Source organism: Dermacentor albipictus, chromosome 1, assembly GCF_038994185.2.
Source record: "Dermacentor albipictus isolate Rhodes 1998 colony chromosome 1, USDA_Dalb.pri_finalv2, whole genome shotgun sequence".
Lineage (NCBI taxonomy): Eukaryota > Metazoa > Arthropoda > Arachnida > Ixodida > Ixodidae > Dermacentor > Dermacentor albipictus.
In genome coordinates, this window is record NC_091821.1 from 414,979,190 (window position 1) to 415,001,550 (window position 22,361).

Sequence of the window (22,361 nt, forward strand, 5' to 3'; positions counted from 1 at the left end):
AAGCAGAAGGGTGGGTCTAAAAATTAATCTGCAGAAAACTAAAGCAATGTTTAACAGTCTCGGGAAGAGAACAGCAGTTTACGATAGGTAGTGAGGCACGGGAAGTGGTAAGGGAATACATCTACTTAGGACAGGTAGTGACCGCGGTCCGGGATCATGAGACTGAAATATTCAGAAGAATAAGAATGGGCTGGGGTGCGTTTGGCAGGCATTCTCAAATCATGACCAGCAGGTTGCCATTATCCCTCAAGAGAAGAGTATATAACAGCTGTATCTTACCAGTACTCACGTACGGGGCAGAAATCTGGAGGCTTACGAAAAGGGTTCTACTTAAATTGAGGACGACGCAATGAGCTATGGAAAGAAGAATGATGGGTGTAACGTTAAGGGATAAGAAAAGAGCAGATTGGGCGAGGGAACAAACGCGAGTTAATGATATCTTAGTTGAAATCAAGAAAAAGAAATGGGCATGGGCAGGACATGTAATGAGGAGGGAAGATAACCGATGGCCATTAAGGGTTACGGACTGGATACCAAGGGAAGGGAAACGTAGCAGGAGGTGGCAGAGAGTTAGGTGGGCGGATGAGATTAAGAAGTTTGCAGGGACAACATGGCCACAATTAGTACATGACCGGGGTAGTTGGAGAAGTATGGGAGAGGCTTTTGCCCTGCTGTGGGCGTAACCAGGCTGATGATGATCTGTAGCGATATCAATGGGCAAATGTTTAGCGTTATCGGCAGCTTTCGCTTTGGCCATCCCCTTTTGCTCGATGTTGTATGTGCTCTTCAGTGTAATAAGGTGGGGTTCAAATCATTTTTTTTTTCTCCTAAAGAAGTCAGGCAACTCTCGCGACTTTCGAGCACACTCGAGTTAACTTACTGGACTAATCATCAAACGTCAGCAAACGTCGGGAGGCATCATAAAGAAGGGAAAAAAGAAGGACACCGACCAATGAAAGAATACGCATGGCTGTACTGTATCGTACGTTCTATCGCATGTCCTTGATTTCATTGTGAACAAGTCTCCCGTCAGGGGAGCCGAAACGTTTTTTTTTTTCTCGTATTCTTTCTTTCAGTAGTCGGTGTCCTTCTTTTCATCCTCCTTCATGATGCCTCCCGACCGGGCGGGCTTCCGTCAAAACCTCGACTTCATTAACCTTCGCCGGGCGTACGGCCAACCAGTCATTACCGAGATTCAAACGTTGTATCGCACGTCCTTGATTTCATTGTTAACGAGGCTACCTGCAGGGTAGCCGAAACGTCTTTTCTTATATTATTTCAGTGGTCGGTGTCCTTCTTTTTATTCTTCTTCATAAGTTATTATTTCCATGCGCTTCACTTGCCACGAGAGACAATTTCATGCAAAATGGCCCGATGCTCGATTACTTTTCAGCTGATAAAAAAAAAAACATAGAGATGGAGCGCCTTGAAGGGAATTGGAGACTAAATGCAGAAAAAAACAAAGAGGGAAAAAAAAGACTCAACCCTTCACGCTCATTAGGGTCCTCCCCAGGTGCGCAGAGCACTTCAAGTTCCACGGAAAGTGCTTGCACATACATCTTTTTAACCTGACGAGCAGTTATTCAAATCCGCTCCGGCTCCTTCTGACAGCTTGGTCGTAAACAGCCTGGCCTTTTAGCGTGTTCTCAGCACTCCAGGACGGCCGCAGTGCCGGCAGGCTTTTCAGCGAACTTACCCGTGCGAGATGGCCTTTGTCACAAACAGAAACCTAAGTTGTCCTCCCTAATCAGTCTCTTTTTGCATCGAGCACCTGTGGCGATGATGCCGGGCCAGCGCGGGAATTAGGGACTTCAAACACTCGCGTAGTTGCTTACAAATAGTGTATGCGGACGCAGTGAGAGAGCAAGCGCGCATACTTTGCCACTCATTGGGGAGGCGAACAAATGTCCCTAGACTCAAGTCGTAGAAAAATTGCCTCGCTTTCGAACGGTATATTCTGCCGTTAGTCAGCCGATGTGCCCTTATTTTATGGCATTGCTCGGCATCGTATCGGGCTTGCCAATTACGGCCCCCCTGCTAGTGCATACAGTCATGCCTATCCTGGAAGCATTCCGTGCAGTTTCGCTTCACAAAACAGCGCGAGAGCAGTAGGGATGCGCTGTAATGAGACTGCATATTATTTTTAATTAGCTTCGGTGGTCCTCCACTGTTGCAGCTCGTAGTCCGCTTCTGTTCACAAACTCCCTAGTGTGGCAACGACTTAGACGTGCCCACCACATCCGCGAACCGAATTGCGACACTACACACCCAGAAAGCGTTGCCGACACAGCGCGGACCATGACGAGCACCTCGCATCTCTCTCCAGTCGCCAACATTTGTCCGGCTGGCTTGGAAGCAGCTCCCAAAATAGCGGTCACCTTCGGCCGCTATAATACCCCCGTAAACCGAAGCTGCCGACCTATCATGCGTTCTATAGAAATGAATGCTGCAAATATACTAAATGCAGCTGCCTCGTGTGGCCGTTCCGAAAACTGCAGCCGTCATATTTTGCAGGGGACAAATGTGTGAAGAGAGAGAGAGAGAGAGACATCCTTTCAGGCCAAGAAACCCATTCTCAATGCACTTGCGCGCGTGAAAAAGAAAGTAAGCGCGGGACTTCTCCACAGAAATAATTGTGCCGCATACTGAAAACGTTCAACCAAACCGTCTCGGGCTGCTGCTTAGCCGCCGCCCATTTTCGGGTGAAGCTCGGCTTACAAGCTCTTTCAGCTCGTGCCAGCGTACACCCTTGTTGAGCCCGCAGGTGAATCACAGCCGCGCCAGCAGCGGCAGGTGTTCGTTCAATGGCGGTATCCATTTTGATGCGGACCCCTCCATCCTAGGCGGTCTGGGCTAGTGGAACGACAGCTCATCGGAAAGCTAGGAAGGAGAGAGAGAGAGAGTTCGGCGTGTTCACTTTCGACCATGGCTCGTGCCCCTCGCTGCAGCAGCTGCGGCCGCTTTGGCTGCGGGTTCCGCCCTCGCCTCAGCGAGCTATCGTGCAGGCCTCCCGACATTGACATAGGGTGTGATAGAGGCTCGCGTGCAGCTACAGCAACGCCGGCCATCGATCAAAAAAAAAAGAAAAAGAAAGAAATATGACGCCGCTTCATTTCAGGGTCTCGTACGCCGCTCTCTACAGACATTTCCTGTTTCATTTTGTCATTTCGTTCTGTTATTGGGGACCGCATCAAACTCTCTTCCTGTTGTAGAACAGCTGTTTGAATGCTGTTGTTCTTTGTTACGAGTTGTAGTTATAGTTCCAAACTGAGGTAATAAATGACTCTGGCCGTGGTGTGTAGCAGCGACCTTACTGTGATGTTCCCAGGGGCCGTATAACTTCGGATGTGCGTTGTTGATAAACTTGCCATACGATACATACGTTGATAGATTAGTTGTCACGTCTATATGGGAAGATACGTGGTGGGGAACGCTGTGTTGTTGGAGCAGGGTGTTCTACGGGTGAGATACGGGGTCCATATGTAGGTCATGTTCTTCGTCTTGTTGCGGAGCCCGAGTGGCCTATCCTCTGGCGACAATATCAGCTTGGTAATTTCCGCCAAAGCTTTTGTGGCCCCTGGGGTCCACGCAGCTTCTACTTCGGAAAAACTTGATGGGGCACAGTCAAGGATGTGGTGGGCTGCGGCGGAGGTCTATCCTTTGGCAAAGTTGCGGCTCGCAGCTTGAAAGTCCGTGATGGCCGTGATGCACTAATGTGCAGTGCAGGTGCTGATGGCGAGGTCAAGGGTCGCTTTCTGTGCTTGCGTGACAGTGATAAAAGCGAGAGGGCGCCAGTTTCTCCCTATATCCTCTCGTGGTAACTATTGCTTTGAGATTGTAATGCCTCCGAGATCGGCCCGCATTCCCCAGTCTTTTCCTCTTAATATACCATATAACACTACGCAGACGCTTTGCGACATTGTTCCGCCTTCAGGATCGGCCGATGTGAACATGCCGGTTATAACGTTTTTTTTTTTTTTTCACCGGAGTACAAAAAGATCAGTCGTCATAGCACCGTAGCCGTCCTATTAACATCATCGCCGTCATCGTCGTTGGGTGCTATCGCCACCCACACGCTTGCGTCACACACAACCACTTGCCTTTCACAATGCTCTGCACCGCTCCAAAGGATGCTGCATAGCTGGCTACCTGCAAAATGCTTCGCGTAACGTCAATCCCGGCAATACGTGAAATCTGCAAAGTGTTTTGTATTGTTTTTAAACAAAAAGGAATACGTAAGCAAGAGTAAGTTTAAGGGGTAATGGCGGTAAACTTCAAACAGGTACCCGGTGCTTGATAATATACTGTGAAGCTATGTGGAGGCTGACATTCATGTGGAGGTAAGATAGCATAGACCGCTGGTGGGACGCCTTTCGGCGGCGAGACAGTGACTCTGAGCTTCGGTGCTCAGACAAAATCAGAATACAGGCCTTCATTCTAGAAGTATTGCTCTCAAAGAAACCACTCGATCTGAACGTTGGATGGCCTAGACAGGTGGCAGAGAGTTCCCGTCACAGTGGACGATTATAGTCACATAAAATCGAACGTGCTCCTGGGAGAGACCCGTCGAGAATACGACACTGTCATTCGTTGAAATTGTATACGTGGATGTTAGGCTGTGCATCTGGTTTTATTATTTGTTTATTTTTACCAGAGGTTGCGCTTTCTGACGAGTGTAACTCCATGTCGCTTGCTCTGGCTTTGTAACACATGTCCTGACAATCTTGCCCTTCTCTTTGGTGGCTTCCTTTCACGTCGCCATTGAGTGCGCTTCTCCTTATCCTCGCCGGAATTTGATGAACACCTTCATTATTGTTATCTTTGTTTTCTGTTTTTGTGTTCATACATAGCTTTTAGGATATGCTGACTCCTTTAGGCAGCAAGCGCCGGCTGTTCTTCACGTAGATCGAATATATACTAAAATGAGATAACAGCTGGATCTTAAAGGGGCCATGAACCACTTTCTGTCGAAGAGGAGAAATGCGTTTGAAGTTAAAATTGACTGTTTCCCAAATACTTTGGCGCAAAACGTGCTTCGATACATTCAGTAGAAGCGGAGTTATTGGTAATCAAACATGGCCTTCGCGGTGTTTCCGCTCCTCCCTCAATGACTTGCACTACGGATCGTACAGCGGAGCGGGGCGTGCCCTACAACGTTCCACCTTCTAAATATCACCGTGGTGCGCCGTTCAAATTTGATTTTGTATGTTCACGTAGGCGCCACGACTTCCGATTTTGGCGCCAACGACGCGCCAAACGAAGCCAAACGCGATTGTTCTCAGCCAACCGCAGTGCTTTTAGCTCGTGTGCTCGCGTCGGCACACCGGCACCCAAAGGTCGCAGCCGCACCAACATGCGACTGTAGTGCGCATGCGCAGAGTTTGTGCACGACATGGCTTGAGTGGGTGCCCGCGTTCATATGCCACAGTTTGATATTCTACGCGGTGCGGAGACCGGCTCTGTCCTTTGCCAACTTGACCGATGGACAGTAGCCACATTCAACTTGCGCATTATCGAAGCGCCATCAATTAGCCTTCGAAGGCGTCTAACGAAGGGCGGCCAGGAGCGAGAGCGCGCTGGCAAACGTGCGTGTGGTCTAACCTTTAGTTTTGCGTGGTTCGGGAATAGTTGAGCGTTCAAAACTGGTCGAAATTAGCGAGGTCCACCGTCTACGACACGGATGAGCGGGGTGGCCAAAGTTTAATTCCGTATGGCAGCGCTCTTCAACCGCGCTTCGTGCGAAAGAACCGTGCGCGCGGACCGTGGCGAAGTGAGCGGCCGCGGCTCTATAGGCATCGGCTTCACATTGCGTCATCAACTTTGACGGTGTCACACGGAAAGGAAGCACCGTGGTCGTTGATAAGCGATAGGCTCGACGCACGGTTGAGAACGTTGCAATAGGATAGCGCACGAGCGCGGTCACGTAGTTTTATTTCCTATTTTGCGGGCTCTCTTTAAACGCCGGAAAACATCACCACGCAGCATGTACGTTGACCAAAAAAAAAATGGATCGGTCGTTTTGAAGTGCCCTCTATCACGTAACGAAATGCACTTGGCCCTAAAGGGAATGTTAAGTATTTGGCATAGTTGATATTTGTTAATTAACTTATTAAGCGCATTATAAAAAAAAATACCCCAAGGGGCACCACATGACGGCAAACCATATGTCGTTGGTTTCATTCAGTTGCGGTCAACCACTTTTAGGTCCTTGGTTCAATTACGTGAAACACCCATATATTACAGACAGGAGCGTAAAGTCATCCCTCATAAATACAGATTGTTCATGACAGACTTCACATAATACAAATCGGCAGGTACATTCAGCTCACATAGATGCACTAAATACAGCAAACATGAAGTCAGGTCCCAGAAATTCACGTAAAGGGAAGTCACGTCAAGTTTATTTACAACATGCACAAAGTACAGTGTTAAATGCCGCCCTGGAAAGGAAACCGTAAACATACAGCTTGACGTGGCCAGGGGGTCACCACCAGGCAACATCAGCATCGCATACATCGGTAATACAAACAATAAGCTTTCCTAAGTAGCTTCATTAATGCAATGCGATGTATATATTCACTTCCCTGGGCATGAATACATCTACATACATGTATACTCATTACGAGCGCATTGAAATTCGGTAAATAACATTAGCGCCAGGGGAATATATACTGTCACACTTTTAATAATGAACATTATTAAAAGCAATATATAAAAGGAAGTTAAGCAGCAGTAAAGAATGTGCACTTGCAACTTACAAGCAATGAAATGAAATAATTCAGAAACAAAAAGGGAATACAAATGACCACCAATCATTTCCGACAATATTACTCCCTTCCAGAGAACATCGATAAGGAAGTAAGAGAAAAGACAGGGAGGTTAACCAGAAAGGAAAATGCGGTTTGTTACCCTACGTTGGGGAATGGTGGAGGGCAAGGTAAAGAGGTAAGAAAGTTGAGAAAGAGCAAGAGAACACAGGCACACAACCACCGCCGGTCGCTCCCATCGCAGTCTATCACAGCACAGAATCACTTGTGACACTATACAAGCACCGGTTCAGGCTGCAGCCACCTGTGCAGATGTGTTGGCTTGAAAAATTGTTGCAGTACCCTTATCTCCCTCAGCTGCGATGGCTTGTGAGACCGGCGTTCTAAAATGATTTCCTCGGCATAAATCTCACGAGAGTGAGTAGCGCTCGCCTTTTTAATATATCTGCTTGTTTCTCTCTCTTTGGTTGCCTACTGTACCTGGTGTTGCATCCTTCGACGATGTAACAGGCTTATATAGGACGAGGACGAGATACAAAAGTCATAAGGAAAACAGCGCAGCGTATACATGACGTGCCACTACCCCATGTTCAACTCATCAAGTTTCATGTTTCATGAAGACTGCATGTTTAACTCATCGGCATTGCCTCGTGCCATGAAAAATCTAGAACAGCCCCCTGATAACATTGTCTCTTTATCTAATCGTGATGCGTTTCGTGCAGAACTGCAAAGTTTTTCTTTATTTTTGTTGTTGTTAATAACGTATAATGAAGTTTGCAAGCTTCTCTCTATGTTCGTTTGTTCTGATGACTTGTTTCATCATTTACTTTCAAATGTAAGCACAGGAATCGTTCCTTTCTTGAATATACGTCTGTTTTGTTGGATGATGTAACAACATTGTTATTGTCTCTCTTTGTCAGCTTTTACTTTGTGCTCCTTCTTACTCAATGCCCTTTAATGGATCGGTGAGGTGCAATAAATAAATAAGTTAATTAATTAAGTAATAGTGTTACCTTTAGAATCTTGATTTTTAGAATGATGGACTGAGGAAGGGGAGGAGAAAGAACTGAAAGATGTCCTTACGGCTTTACTCGTATGAAAGAAACCTTACTATACCTTACTATAAGCAGGCTTTACGAAAGTCTCCTTATTCGAAACGGAATGGCGGGCCGTGACAACTGCAAGGCATGGGTCGTTGAAGAAACCCCGAAACTCCTACTGCGTGACTGCCCATCGTACGACCAGGAGAGGCTCGACTTACAGACGATATGCTTTTTACAGAAGAGAATATTCAGGGCCCGTGGCCGCGTGCCTCAGCTGCATGCAAAGTCACGAATGCGCTACTGCGCTTCTTGAAGTGCACCAGCCTGTATGACTGCGTGTGATGAGATGACCACGAACGCTTCATTGAGTGCGTGTCCGTGCAAAGCATATGGACGTTGTGAACGTCTCTGACCAATTTGCCAGTTGCCAAATTTGCCAGTGGAGAACTGAGGTGTCCGCGTGAACGCCGGGCAGTAAAGATATCAGCGCAGCCTCACTTTCCTCGTTTTTTTGAACAACAAATATTAATACTGTCACTGGATAACAATGTTTGAGAGATCTGACACTTTGTTTAGAACTCATTCCTTCCCTTTCCCTCGCTAATACATCTGTGCTGAACGTGTAGCGGAAACTCTCAGAAGGAATTTCGCGGGAAGAAATAGAAAACAAATTCGTGGTTATATGGCGGGTGCGGTTACCAGAGGAGGGCGGTTATTGAAGATCTCTGACAGAAGTTTTTGTCCTGTAGCGGTGATAATTACGATTGTGATGATGAGTGGGATGTCACTTCAATAATGAAAACAAATGCTAACCACACTTACATTTGCACATCGGCCTATTTTGTATAGGCACTTCGCTAAACGCTACTTATCCTCTTGAAGTATCTAAAGTGTTACTGGAACTATTTTTTAATGTTTTCGATTGCAGACGAAATACTACTTCAAATGGCATTACAATGTGTTATTTTCAGGTGCTGAACTTTCAAATCAAGTACGGTACGTACGTCCAATTGGCAGCTCGGGAATGGTTATCCCAGGAAGTATAGGAAGCTAATTGTTCATGAACCTTAAAGGTCATAAGTGCTTTGGCGTTTTCGATAGATCCGTGATATTTGTCATAAGGGCATCTCGGAAAGGGACCGTGACGTCTTCCGTGGAGGGTCATGTGAAAGGAGCGCACCAAAAAACATGCGTCATATGAATGCACCGTCATCATATTCACTCTAGCATGAGCAGAAATACATAATCCCGGATGTTGGTAAAAATTCCACCGGATAACGTGTTCAAATATACGTTCTATTAGAAACTGAAGGTAAGGCAGAATAATTCAAATCTTAAGCGAACGATTGGATTCGCCATTTAGCCGTTTGTGAAATTGTGCGCGGGAAAGGGCTACGCATGCATGGTTACGATTCTGAAGGACGACAGACCTGCGCAAGCGATTTTAGCACTGACTTGTGTTAACTGTTGTAAGAAACCGGGCCTTAGGAACTTCACGTAACAGACGCCATTTTGTTGCATCTAGCTTTCCTATTCTCTTCACCTCTTTTTGATTGTATACTTGTACTCTGTTTCTATATATATATATATATATATATATATATATATATATATATATATATATATATATATATATATATATATATATATATATACTTCGTATCTTCTGACTTCCTCCTCCCACTCCCCTTCCCGCGCCTCTCACTGTGAAATACAATGCAATACAATTTCTCTCTATCAATACATCATGGTTGGTGAAGTGGGAAAAAACGAAAACTCTTGACGATGTTCCCACCCCTCTAGAGCAGGCAGCGGCAGGCCACGATTGACATTCTAGCTGTGAAAACTAAACAAACACAGGGTTGAGCTTGCGCAGTGGACAATAAAAGTAATAAAAACTCTGCATATTAGCTCGTGCAGTAGGCGAGAAAAAAAAGGAAGACGAAGACATAGGGTAGTTTGTAGTTGACAAACACGTGTCTAATATCCATCTAGTCTGTGTACCTGGGCATACAGGCCTAGTTCTAAATGAAACGGCTGATCCTCTGACGAAAGCGTCACTACCTGGCCCAGTTATTCAAGTCCTCCCAAAATAAGCATTGAGCAGAGCTGCAAGATTTCGGAGGAAAATGATGACGCGAGAATTTTCTGTGCCATCTGCAACAAATTTCTCGGATTTTAAACACTTGCTATACCCATGGAACTATACCCATGCCAATCTAGAAAAACTGAAGCAACTATTAGTAGGCTTCGCTGTCGCATACTTTCTTTAAATTTTTATTGATACAGAGCTGGTCTGGCACCCTCACCGATTTGTCATGTGGGTAGGGAAGATGAAAACATATAGAACATTTGTTTTAATTTCTTGTCTACGATTTATTAGCTTAAGAAAACGAACCCTAGAAACACCACTCCGCCTTCTTGGATTAGATTTAGCTGTTCCAAATGTGCTTTCTTTGGGTGCCTCTACACTTGGGCATAGCGACGGAAAGGTTATCGCTGCCATCCAAGATTTTCTTTTGGGATCAGTGAAATTTAATCTCCCAATACAAAATTTTTAGCCTTTTTTTCTTTCATGAAAATTTAAGTAGAATTTTTTTTACTTGATGGTCATGGTAGAATTTTCAGTTTCATGAAACCACGCAGGCTCGACAATCTATATCTTTCGTTTATAGCTTACCTATTATACAATTTTTACTTATCTTACACTTTACTGTAACCTACCGGATTGTTGGCCAATCCTCCAGAATGAGTATGCGCCAGCAGATCACAAGGATCCACATCTACGTCTACGAACAGAGCACTTATAAGAACATTTTATCTATAGGATAACATTTCAGACTGATAATATAAAAAGGGAAGAATTCATGTAGAACCAAGTTACTTACATTGTGCATATTAATGTGCGCATCAGATAATTTGTTTAAATGCTAGTGGTAACTGATATGCTAATGTGTCGCATAAATGATTTGTTCTGACTGCTGGTAACAACCATTATGGTTTGTAGCGGTGTAAGTATGGCGATTCCCACAAATTCCGTGGAACTAAGCGAGAAGTACTTTCCAAGTGGCCCCTTTTATTCATTTCTATACGTGCGTAAGTTTATACGCATACAAGTTAAACGGGGTTATAACTATATCGTCTCTAATTATTTGTTTTATCTATTGCCTCCAGGGTAAATTAAAAGCAATGTGATGCGCGCGCATCTCAAAGGCAAACGAACCGCATGTTTAGGTTCTGGTTAACCTGCTTGCCTCTCTCGGGTCGCTCGTCTCTCGACATTGCGCCTTTCGTTCTCAGGACAGCCGACATATGCAGATGACGTCAGCACAGCAAGTGCGTTAGGGACACGTATGTTTCGTCCGCATGTGGCATTATACTGGGTTTTGCGCTTCTTGGTTTGGCACATTGTGAATTTTGAGGCGTTACTAACACGACGTCGGCGGCAACAAAAACACAGCGCTGTCAGCACTTTATATTATTTTCGATAGCAAGACACGCACGCTGGAGAACAGAGAATCAAGCTGTCGGGGGAGAATAATTGTCCTTTATTAAAACGGAAAGAGCGAAATGCCCGAGGATTTGTTGTTTGTTGGGCCGTCCGAGTGACTCGACTATAGTGACCTCTATTGTAGCCCTTGTGCTTCTTAGAATTTGAACACGTAGTCTTCTGTACGTGCGCAAGGTCGACTAAGTGCGAGGTTGAAAACTGAAAGAGAAAATGACCTTCTTGTTTCGTCAGTTTTCGGTAACGAATGGTAAGAAAAATGTATAAAGACCACTTTGATTAATTCGCATATGCGGTCATAAATATCCTCCGCAAAAATGATAACTGTATTACCATATACTTTTTCAGTCTCGGGAAGAGCTGGCGTGCAGTGTGTATAATACACAGAGTGTGTTTTAATAGGGACCCCGTTATAATGAAGATGCAGCCGACACGATAATATATTTGTTGTATTCCATATTCGTTACCCGCTGAACATCACCGATGTACTTCGTTACATGCGAAAATTTCTTATGTCCGTCTTTGTTATAAACGACGTCCAACCGTATACTACTCTTGTGCATGGCTAAATTACTTCGTGTCTTCAGTATCCGTTCCAAGAATATCTGAACATGGTGGCTTTCTTTTCTTCGCATAACCTGCAAAAGCTACTGATTTTGGACTGTGCGACATGCCGTGTTATATATAAAAAGAAAGAACGAGAAATGAACATTTTGGCACAGAACAGGTAGGTGTCGGCGTGCCAGTCATGGGCTCCGTCAGCAGCGCGCACGCAAGTGCAATTTGCACCATGTCCCGCGCCTCAGTTACAAGCACACTACATAGTACAATGTACAGTTCATACTACATTGCATGCATGAAGGCACAGCACTCAGCGCTGTGTCACGCGTCTGGCCATCGTTTGGGAATTATTTTTGCCACCGCGTAACTGTCACTGTTAAACCATACTCAGCACCAGAATTAAATCACGAATCCTCGTTGCATAACGAATGTTAGTGAGCCCCCTAATTTTGACATTTCTTCACATGCCGGTAAGCTCTGTTCCGAGAAAATGCAAGATAACGTTTATCCATATTATAGCTGGAGAGAAGTCTGGTAACATGTATTATTCTAAATTCTAAACTTGTGCAAGCTGCATGGTCTGTTGACAAAACCGAGTTCTTTTTTTTTTTTTAACAAGCGCGCTGATAGACCGCAGAGTCAGCTGTTGGTAGTTTTCCACTTGGCATTTGGCATTCCGAACTTAGCTTTGCAGAAAGTGCGCCTCTGGCAGGAGAGCAGCAGTCGTGGCGTTATTGTGCAGCTAAGTGAACTTGACATTACGGCGACCGTGGTCTTGTTTCGCAAAAATATGTCTGTCAGCAGCATCAAAGCATTGCGCGCTTTCTTGCGGCGCGCGATCTCTGATAGCGAGAGAGAGAGAGAGAGAGAGGGGGGGGGGGAAGGCAGGGGTGTAAACCGGTCAAGAGTCTGGTTGGATACCCTACGCTGGGGGAAGGGAGAAGAGGACGAGAGAGAAGGGAGAGAGAGGGAGTATAGAGCGGTGCACAGACAGTCATTGAGTCAAAGCTCCTCGTGCAAACCAGACGTTCTAAAAAAGCACAAAAGTGCCTTCACTGCCTTCTAAGCCGATGATCGGTGGGGACGGTGCTCTAGTACTGTCTGTTCACTCAGAGGACGATCGTCTACTTTTCTCAATGTGTTGGACAAAGATTTTCTTTGTGCTTGAAATTGAGGACAGTGGCACAATAAGAGGTCAATGTTCTCCTCCCATCCGCAAACATCGCATGCAGGTCCATCAGCCATTCCAATTAGTGCTGAGTAAGCTTTCGTGAAGGAAACTCCCAGCCACAAGCGACACAGAAGAGACGCTTCGCGTCGATGCAATCCGGCCGGAGGTCTGACTTGCAGTGAGGAGTTTAGTCTGTGCAGTCTGGTGCGCCTTGCATGTGCGGTATTCCACTCTGCTAAGTAGAGTGGCGATCTCTGAGACTAGCAATACACCTTACGAAATGTTGTGGAAGTGCACGCTATAGTCAGTTTCTAATATTAGTTTTAGGAAGCCTACGTTGCATAGCCGGAATGACATTTCTCCATGCAGCTTTTCCCTAGCTCCTTGTCCAATATTCTGGCCTGCAGCTGCAGCACGACCGGAAAGAAAAGCCACAGCGAACATCGAAGGCCAGCGTAGGCGCGAGGGAGCGTAAATAAATCTCTTGTATTTCTTTTTTCTTTTATTTCTGTCTTTTCTTGGGAGCTCAGCTTCATTTAAGGGCGCTCTCCTGGAATGGAGCAAATTTGCGACCTCTTTGTCCTTACCGGCACCGCATACTGCCTACTATATTGCCATTTTTCCTTCTTCATTGTTTTTTCTTTGTGTATATGGTAAGTACTTCGCGGGAAAATGTGGCAAGGCGGCAGAAAGAAAAAAAAAGGAAGCGGCTAAACACAAGCAAAGGTAAAAAGAAAAAAATGAACTCGCGTAGCGACAGGCCGAAGCAGCAGGTGTTTCCACGCCGTGCGGTAGTTTGTTCAGTCGCCGACTCGCCCAGCTAGGCAGCCTCCCTCTCGCCGTACTCGCACGTGTGTCTCTCTCTCCCCTCGGGCTGTGTTTGCGCTCGCGTTTCTCATGCGAGACATCCGCGGCTGAAATCCCCCTGCGAGGATCCGGCACCTGCGATCTCCAACTCCTGCCGCCTCTGTTCGGAAGCAGCGACGGGTCAACGAAAACAACCGATAGACGGACAACTCGCGAGCTCGAAGCTAAAGCTCGTGTGCGCCCCCCTGATTCGGTGAGCGTGATCTCGGGATCACATAGGTGCGTCGTGCACTCATTGGCGACCTGCTGTTTCTTTTTCGAGTGGAAATTCGTTCTTGGTTCCCATCCGTCGAGGATTACCACCTGAGCACGAAGACACGCCGCTCTCCTCAAGCTCAGTTAACGGATGTCACTGTGAAGCGAATAACTCGACAGCAGAACGACGTCTGCAAAGGAGACTGTAACAGCGATGCGCGATCATGTTTGAAATGTTAGTTGTGTGATGCGTTCTTCGTCGGATCAGTGGTGGCTTTCCGGCTGTACTTCACATGTTGTAACGGGTGATGCGTGAAGGCACTTCCAGTTCTGCGATGGTATGTTCTGGCCCTTCTGGACGTTCAGTACCGTCGCGTTTATAAACGGGATGTATTGTAGGAGAGATTTATCGAATGCCGACTCGAATGCGAACTGTGTGAACTCGCTGCGAGCTCCGAAGGAACCTCGTTGGCGATAGGAGCGATCGACAAGGACCACCGCGCGCAGAGCGGCTGCGGTGAGTGCATTCGCGGAAGCAGCGGTGCGTTCAGCTTTCCCGTGAGAAGGCTCCTCGCTTTGACTGCTGCGAGCGGTCGCGAAGAGCTTTAAGCAGTCAGCGAGGACATCGAAGAAATTCCCACCTGTATCACACTCTTTCCGCTTACAAACAAGACTAAAGAGGAGCTATTCCGTTCCTCACGACTTGTTCCTGAAGTAAGTGCTGTGTTGGCACGGCCAAAGAGAGACGTTATGGAGAGATGCTAACGACATCGTTTCGATTACACCTTCCAGAGTCTTCGTCAGCACACCGATAACTTCCCGGCTAGAAGACTCGCCCAGCCGGGGCTGTTCCTTTGACTGGGCGTCCGCGAAACATCCGAGCAGGCAGTCGCTGCCGGGTGTCGTATAGCGTACACCCGCGGTGCCGTGTAGCGGTCGCGACAGAGAGCGAGCGGCGAAGATTGCGGGCACGATTCCGTACAGCCCCGTTAACTCCAGCGTTCACGGCAGCGCAGCCAAAGGCCGATAAAAAAAAGAAAGAACACACCCCTCCACCCACCGAGCCGACCTCCGTCGCAACCAGCTGATAAGCGCGCCGACACACGCGGCCCGTATATGCGACGACGGGGCGATCACATAGCGCAAAGGGAGTAGTACTATCAAGCTCCTCCCGACGCTCCGTTATTATTACTCCTCGCCACGGTCGTTCGCTGACGAGCGAGAGCGAGCGCCAGTGCGGGCGGCCGGATACACAGCGCACCGTCGACCCTGTTGTCGTCGAGAGCGGGGGGGTGCACCGGGCACGAGGCGAGGAGGGGCGCGCGCCTCTCTTTTCGGGCGGCGAGGACTGTGGACAGCCAGGCGTCGGCGACGGACAGCAGCCGGCAAGCAGGACAGCCCAACGGGACTCTGTCGCCGAGGCCGCCCGGAAACGTGGACGTTTTGTGAGGCTCGCCGCAGCGCACACGTCGCCGCCACCGCCGCTGGTCGCGGCTGCTTCTCGCACAGCATTGACTTGTGAAGCACGCGCGCCCTTCCGTGCGAGCGACGTTCACGGCTTGCATTGGCATCGCGCGGTCTGGGCGCGCCACACGGCAGCAGAAGCAGCAGCAGCAGCAGGGAAGGAGGAGCGACGCCGCATACGACACGGCCTGCCTGCCTTTGCCTGCTCGGGCAGCCGTGAGCAGCGCGGCGAACGAGCCCTACTATTTCTTTCTTTTTCTTTCTTTTTGTCCTCGGCAGCGGAGCAGCCAGCCACGGCTCTCGACGGCGAGCGTGCATGCGTGCCGCATCGATCACGCTCGTTTGGAAACGCGAGATGCTTGCGCCCGATTGTCCCTCCTCAGGCATGTGAGACACCTGTTCCACGCCGACGTCGCCGCTGCTGCAACTCCTGCTGTTGCTTGCCAACGCTTCTACGCTTCCCGCTTCTTCCAGCGCCGTATAGTTCCGATCGAAGCTTCAATCTAACGCATTGGCCCAGTTTGCACCGTCGGTGCAACTTGCTCCGTTGGGAGCATACAGTTGGCCGCCGACCGACAAGCGTATACGACTCCGAAGTCCTCCAGTGTGACCCAGCGGCTACGTCGCACCTCTGTTCGGCGCTCGGTGTTCTTCTTCGGCCAGTGGTGGTGAAGCTATCGTGAGTGTACGAGTCAAGAGCGTGCGCGTGTGTGGTGCCTCGTTTCCCGCTTGTGTCCGTCCGCGTTTCGCTTCGCGGGCGCGTGACAGAGAGGGTCTGTTCGCAGCCGTCGCTTCGCGAGTGTCTGTGGCATAGGTGTACGCACGGTGCGGTGCGCGTGTTTCGTGCTGTGCGATGGATACGCCGGACAGCAAACCGCAGGCAGGCAAGCCGGGTTCGGTGACGTCGTCCATCCAGTCCGCCTTCAAGGTCATGATGAACCGGCACATATCGTGGCCCTGGTCGCCACGCCTCGTCTACCACGTTAACCCAAGCGTAAGTCCCAGCGGGAGGCGAAAAATTGTACCTTCACGCTTCTCGTGACTCGAGAACGGGATGTCGGGGCAGCGTCTCGTGTAGGCTGAGGTGGCGCGAGGAGCTTGGCATCTCTACTGGCTGTTTACTATCACGAATGTCAATTCAGTAACCGCGTTCCCAGTTCGGTGCATGTGGAATTTGCGGATCCCGTAGCAACTGATTGGGTGTAGATGTACTGCGCTCTCTTCGTAAATGGCTTTACAGGCGCTCGGATGTTCGCTGGTAAGCGTTGCACGTGACTGTATGAGCTAATAGTGCAAGCAGACGAGGACCACAAAGAATGACACGACTGCAATACAACCTCGTTCGCTGTAGTCCTTGCCTGCTTGCATCGTCGCTATTTCAACAGTGAATTACCACTCTATCTAAATTTTCTTGCTGAGCCGAATGGGCGCACATTATCAAGCCGGCAAAGAAAAAAAAAAAGGAAGAGCTGCTTCCGCGGGTAACTTGCACAGTAGGAACACTGGCACAAACCCGCCATTAGGCAACTCGACAATGTATTTCTAGTATTCATAAGCCTTACTAAATTGATCCTGCTGTCTACGTCACCTACGACGAAGGATCATGTGAAACAAAAATGGAGTTTTGAGTAGTGCGAGCCCACATCACGCTGAAGTTTTAGCTGCCCACAGGAAGCCGCAGTTCACCAGATGAGGCGAAAAAAAAAATATCCCGGGTTCGCTGTTCGGTCGTGTCGTTGGCCACACTAGCAAACAGGCCACGTGGATAAGAATTGGAGACATATGCAAAGCGCGTTCTTTTCGATTCCGCCGCTATAGGCCTGCTTGTTTTTCACGCCGCCGCACTGCTCAAACGTCACGGGCTTCTCTTTTCTTATACGGCAGGAGTGCGTGACGTTTAAGCAGAACTGGACGTCGCCTCGTTTCCCTCCGCTTGCGATTCCGTGTGTGAAATGTCGCCGTGCTCTTTTGTCGCAGCGTCGCCATTCGTCTTCACAAAAGGCGAAATAAAGTTTGCAGGAGTAAGGACTCCGACCTTTAGGGACAAGTGAAAACAGCGTACACCTCGCGTCCGATCGGTTATTCGCACCGACCGGCGTAAGCGGTTCGTCCTGCCACACTGCATACGGCTACAAAACATGGTGACGTCAGAAGGAGTGAAGGTCCTCATTGCATTCCACTGAGGAGAGAGATCAAGCTTTTTTTTAATATTCATTAATCTATTTATTCATTTATTACACTCAGTGGGCGAACCATGAGGGAAGCATGGTGGCTCCGCCAAGTGCCGGATGTAATGACGTTACTGTATTTGTAATTGACGCAAATAATCTCTTGGAATGTCGCGTGCGAATGCCATCTCCATTGTCAGTGCGCTTCTTGCCTCCTCATACAAACCCGCGTTGCCATCACCAGTTAGGATTCGCCGTTATGAGCCTGTCAACAGGCCACTTAATTTTCTGAATGGGTGGATTCATTAATTTATTGAATTGCGTTCTTGATATCGTTTCACACAGGTTTCGCTAAGCATGTGACGCATACATGCAATTATGCTCCACTTGTAAGTGGACCTTGCGTGGAATAATGTCCTCGTGTGTCGGCTCTTCCGTCGCTCGAGCTTCTCGCCACCGTTGCTGTATATCCCTGTTAATATCGTTCCACGTGAGTTTCACAAAGTAGAACATCTTAATCTCGTTTCACGTAGGTTGCACCAGCTATGTGTGACATAATTCCACACATATTCTACTTAGTGGAACTAGTGCAGAACGACATTAACAATATAACGGTGCTTCTGACAGGATGGCAGTTCGTCGTGCTGCCGAACCTGCTGCAACCGAAGAAGCGTTACGTAAAAGAAATACGCGTGCGTGACGTCACAGCTATTCATGCGGCATCGCAGTTTTGTCGGGTGCAAGAAAAGGTGGCTGCTGTTCCGCGCATAAAACATTAAAATGTGTCCATAGCGCTGTAGCGAGACTCAACAACTGCGAAATGAAACATTCCTGTTTGAAAGCACCGGGAACGTCTCCTGCCACAGGGCCTATATTTCTTCTTTCCTTACATGCGTAATGTTCAGAGCCCATGACGTCGGTCTATCGCCTGATTTAGCCAGAACTGACAGCACTTGATGAACAGAAATGTCTAAGAGGAAAAAGAAATGGAAATACTTCGCGCTGTGCTACACGTCATTCTTTAAATACAAACGGTGGCATTTTTACCGTAGGAGGTGGGGGAATGCGAAGAATGATTTAGCTGTAAGCCTAAGATCTACACTCCTTGGAACATTTATGCACTTAAAAAAAAAAGAAAGTATGTAATATACGTGTACTTTTTGTGCACAAAGAAAAGACGGAAGATGGTGGAACTGCAGGACGAGACGCTCCATTGTGCCAAAAATTGAACCGAAGTTGCCCTTCTCTTGTAACGACCACACCTCGCCAATATTGCGCAAGAAAAGGAAAACCAATGCGCCTCTTTATATACATTATTAACCTGCACTTAAGGTAGAATCAGGTGGCTTCTAAAATCACCTTGGCCATCGCATTTGGCATCCCATTGCAGATTATGTTAGTGCTAAGCCGTGAACAAGCATAGAGAGAGAGAGCGAGAGAGAAAAACACAGAAAGAAAGAAAGAAGGAAAGAAAGAAAGAAAGAAAGGGCAGTGAAATAAACCAGAAAAAGTCTGGTTTGCTACATAGTTTTCAAAAGCAACAAGCAGCTAACGTTTTAATTATGAGGGTCCTTTCAAATCATGACAAAAAGGGACTCCTGCGCCAGTCGTCCTTCTGTCAAAGAGAGAGATATATATTTACATACACAGAAACTGTTTTTCATAAGGACTCTTAGTCCGAGTCGTTGCTGTTGGAGTCAATCTGAGTCCACCGTCTTGGTGGTGAGTCCATTTTTACGGATCTGATAACATGTTTGGTGCGGGCTACCATCAGTGACCATTGTGTAGGGCGCAGCTGTTACACTGGAGGGGTCCAGCTCTGAAGTGTACGTAAGGGAGGGATAAATATTCGAGCAAATTGCAAATTAAAGAACGTGGGGTAGAGCGAAGTCTGGGGCATCGCCAGTGAGCCTTGTTCTGTGGTTCAACCGCCTTCCGTCTTTACGATGTGCTAAATAAGTGCCACACATTCTAAGTGCAATTCAACTAGCCCGCTTATTCGCCTTGCTCCAGTATCAGTAACAAACAATGAGGAGCACTTCAAGCTTATATGTATTAGTTACGCACAATTTTAGCACTACTAAACCGCAGCAAGTGTGCCTTTTATAGGCGTTCATGTTTCTCTAAAGCCGACGAGTGCAGCGGCGTTTTGCACTGAATCAGTCTGTTATTCTAAGAATCCTCAACTAGCTCACACCGAAATGTTCCTAGCCTTTGCGCGTGCGGGTTCATAATTAAAATACTTGGAAGTGCGCTAATCTATACGGACTATGCATGCACGCGCATTGGTGTTTAATCAGTGTGCACTACTCTAATGGTACGCCCACACTAGCGACAAAAACGCGCGCGACACGCCGCACGCGGCAAGCGACCGCGCGGCAGACGCGTGCGGGCAAGTCCACAGTCGCGTTTTGCGGCACGCGGCAGCGGCCCGTGGAGTCCCGCGTTGTCTCGTTCCATTCGATACTTCTCGCGACAACGCGCTCTCCGTTCTGCCCATTTCGTCTTCCATCGGAAGTGTCTGTGTTTTTTTGCGCCACTGCCGGCCACGCTCAGGCATGTCGGATACGGACGAGGAGGTACTGGTGACTGTGAACACTATAATACTTGTTTGTTCTTTACTTGTGCGACGCCGACGTGCCAGACAGCGGACGAGAAAGTTTTGAGTGCGGTACAGGGACACTGAGGGCCAGGCGCGCACTCTGCTTCCCCACCTTCACCAATTACTCACCTGTCATGCCAAACTGCTGTCCATAATGTGCCAGCGGTTGGCGCGCAGCTCCTTGTCCGACGCTCGATTTATCATAGAGGTACGCATATCCGCGAACGGTTTCCAAAAACGCCTCCATTGCGAGGCGAATTCTTCGTCGACGCCTCAGTGGCGGTGTGGTAAGGCTTAACAAAAACAGCCCCCTTGACTGGAAATGGCCTCTGAGATTTTACGGCGCGCGTGTCACTGTTCAGTCTCAGAGCCCATATATTATGATTCTTTGCTTATGCGACAGGTGGCGCCACAACAGCGCGGTTCGTAAAGCGGCTCGCTTCTGATTGGTGGACGTTTCGCGTCTGCCGCGAAAAATGGGTCTCGCACCCATTCGCGCGTTTGCCGCGCGTTGCTGCCGCTTTTCGTGAATCTTGCCGCGCGCGACAGCACCGCTCGCCGCGCGCGTTGTGTCGCGCGCGTTTTTGTCGCTAGTGTGGACGTACCATTACAAAGAATCATGGGCCTAGCGATTGTCCTGGCACTTCACGCGTTGATTAATATGAACGCGTCATGTACAGCGCGTTTTATGATAAGATAAACAAAGGAGGAATTCCTTTCTCTGTGATTGCCTTTGCATGCCAATTAGTATGCTAATCTGAAAGCAGTTATCACATTCTGTCGATTCTTTCTATTGTATTACTGATAGCAGCCGCTTAGAATTGGACATGCGATTGTAAACGTGCCCCGTTTTTCCTTGTGACCTAGAGAGAGGAGCACTTTAATTAATCCTGGAAAGGGTAGCGTGTTACTGCTCATGACTCGTAGTCTGATGTGCCCTGAAAAGTGGAACGTATAGAGAGCAAGCCATGATTCAGGGGCAAGTATATTTGATTCCCACAAGCTAACCCTCCGGGACCCTGAAGACCAACGACAACTCGTCGCCAGGGCCAAGAGGGCAGTCGAAGCCAGAGGGTTCCTGGACTAAGGAGCCTTCCCACCTTAGGGTGATACCCGGCCTCGCTCGGGACTCTGTTTCGTGTAATAAACGTTTCTTTCTCTCCCTCCCATATGCTTGATAGCAAAATGCGAATACGCGCACGAAACGACTTATAGTTTGGAAATGGATTCAGCTGAACCACTTCACTGCGGCTCAGAAATACCGTGTAAGCAAAGCGATTTGTATGTGTGCCCCTCCTTATCTATGCCTTTAGGATTGCCAATGGTTCCCTTTCAAAGTCACGTTATATGGCAGCATGCTTGACAACACCTAAACCTGTAGGCATATAGTTTTGAATCTTTAATAGTGTATGGAACAGAATAAAAATAAGCGGTCCTGAACGGCGGTCGCACGCTTTGCTATGTACTCAGCGCACTCAAGGTTGTGAAAAGTAGAGCCTTTGTCCAAATTGTACGGGCTACTGGCACCTTCGCAAAATTTGTTGCTCGGCTGTGTGGAGCGGTTCCTGTGGCGCTTCTGACACTCCAGGCATGTGTATGGTGAGCATAACAGTCCCTATAGCACGCCCCAGGGTGCTGGAAGTTATGGTAAGCCATCTGAACTTCTTTAAACGGCCTGTAGACAGCCTGGTCTTCGCAGGCAAGGTAGCCCGCATAACGTTGCCAAAGAGTGTACATATATACTCTTTGGGGGACGACCAGCATAGGAGGTTGCTTGGAAGGGACTAGTGATCTTAAACAAGTAGCTGACAAGCGCGCCTAGCCGATTGATGCCTCAGACGGTTGTGCTCACGAGTCACATAGCTTTGGCAGATTGTGACGTGCCTTCACTAAAGAGCGAAAGTGTGAAATTTCAATGGCACCTTTTCTTTTCCACAGAAAAATAGCGCTGCTTTAACGGCCTTTCATTTGTTAGTGTCGAAAGGTGACCCTTACATTCGAGCCTGGAAACGTGC

General features: G+C 47.9%; 1 protein-coding gene across 5 annotated transcripts in view; it reads left to right on the forward strand.

Moving 5' to 3' along the window:
- Positions 1 to 22,361, forward strand: part of Epac (Exchange protein directly activated by cAMP) — a 415,242-nt gene that overhangs the window by 39,110 nt on the left and 353,771 nt on the right. Inside the window, exon 1 of one of the 5 annotated variants that reach the window (XM_065440669.2) lies at positions 16,115 to 16,570. The exons of 2 other annotated variants lie outside the window; for them this stretch is intronic. In XM_065440669.2, coding sequence (XP_065296741.1) covers positions 16,430 to 16,570 — 141 coding nt within the window. In that variant the 5' untranslated portion in view covers positions 16,115 to 16,429. Of the gene's footprint in view, positions 1 to 16,114; positions 16,571 to 22,361 lie in introns of those variants that run through there. 2 more of the 5 variants (XM_065440670.2, XM_070532231.1) reach the window with 2 other exon arrangements.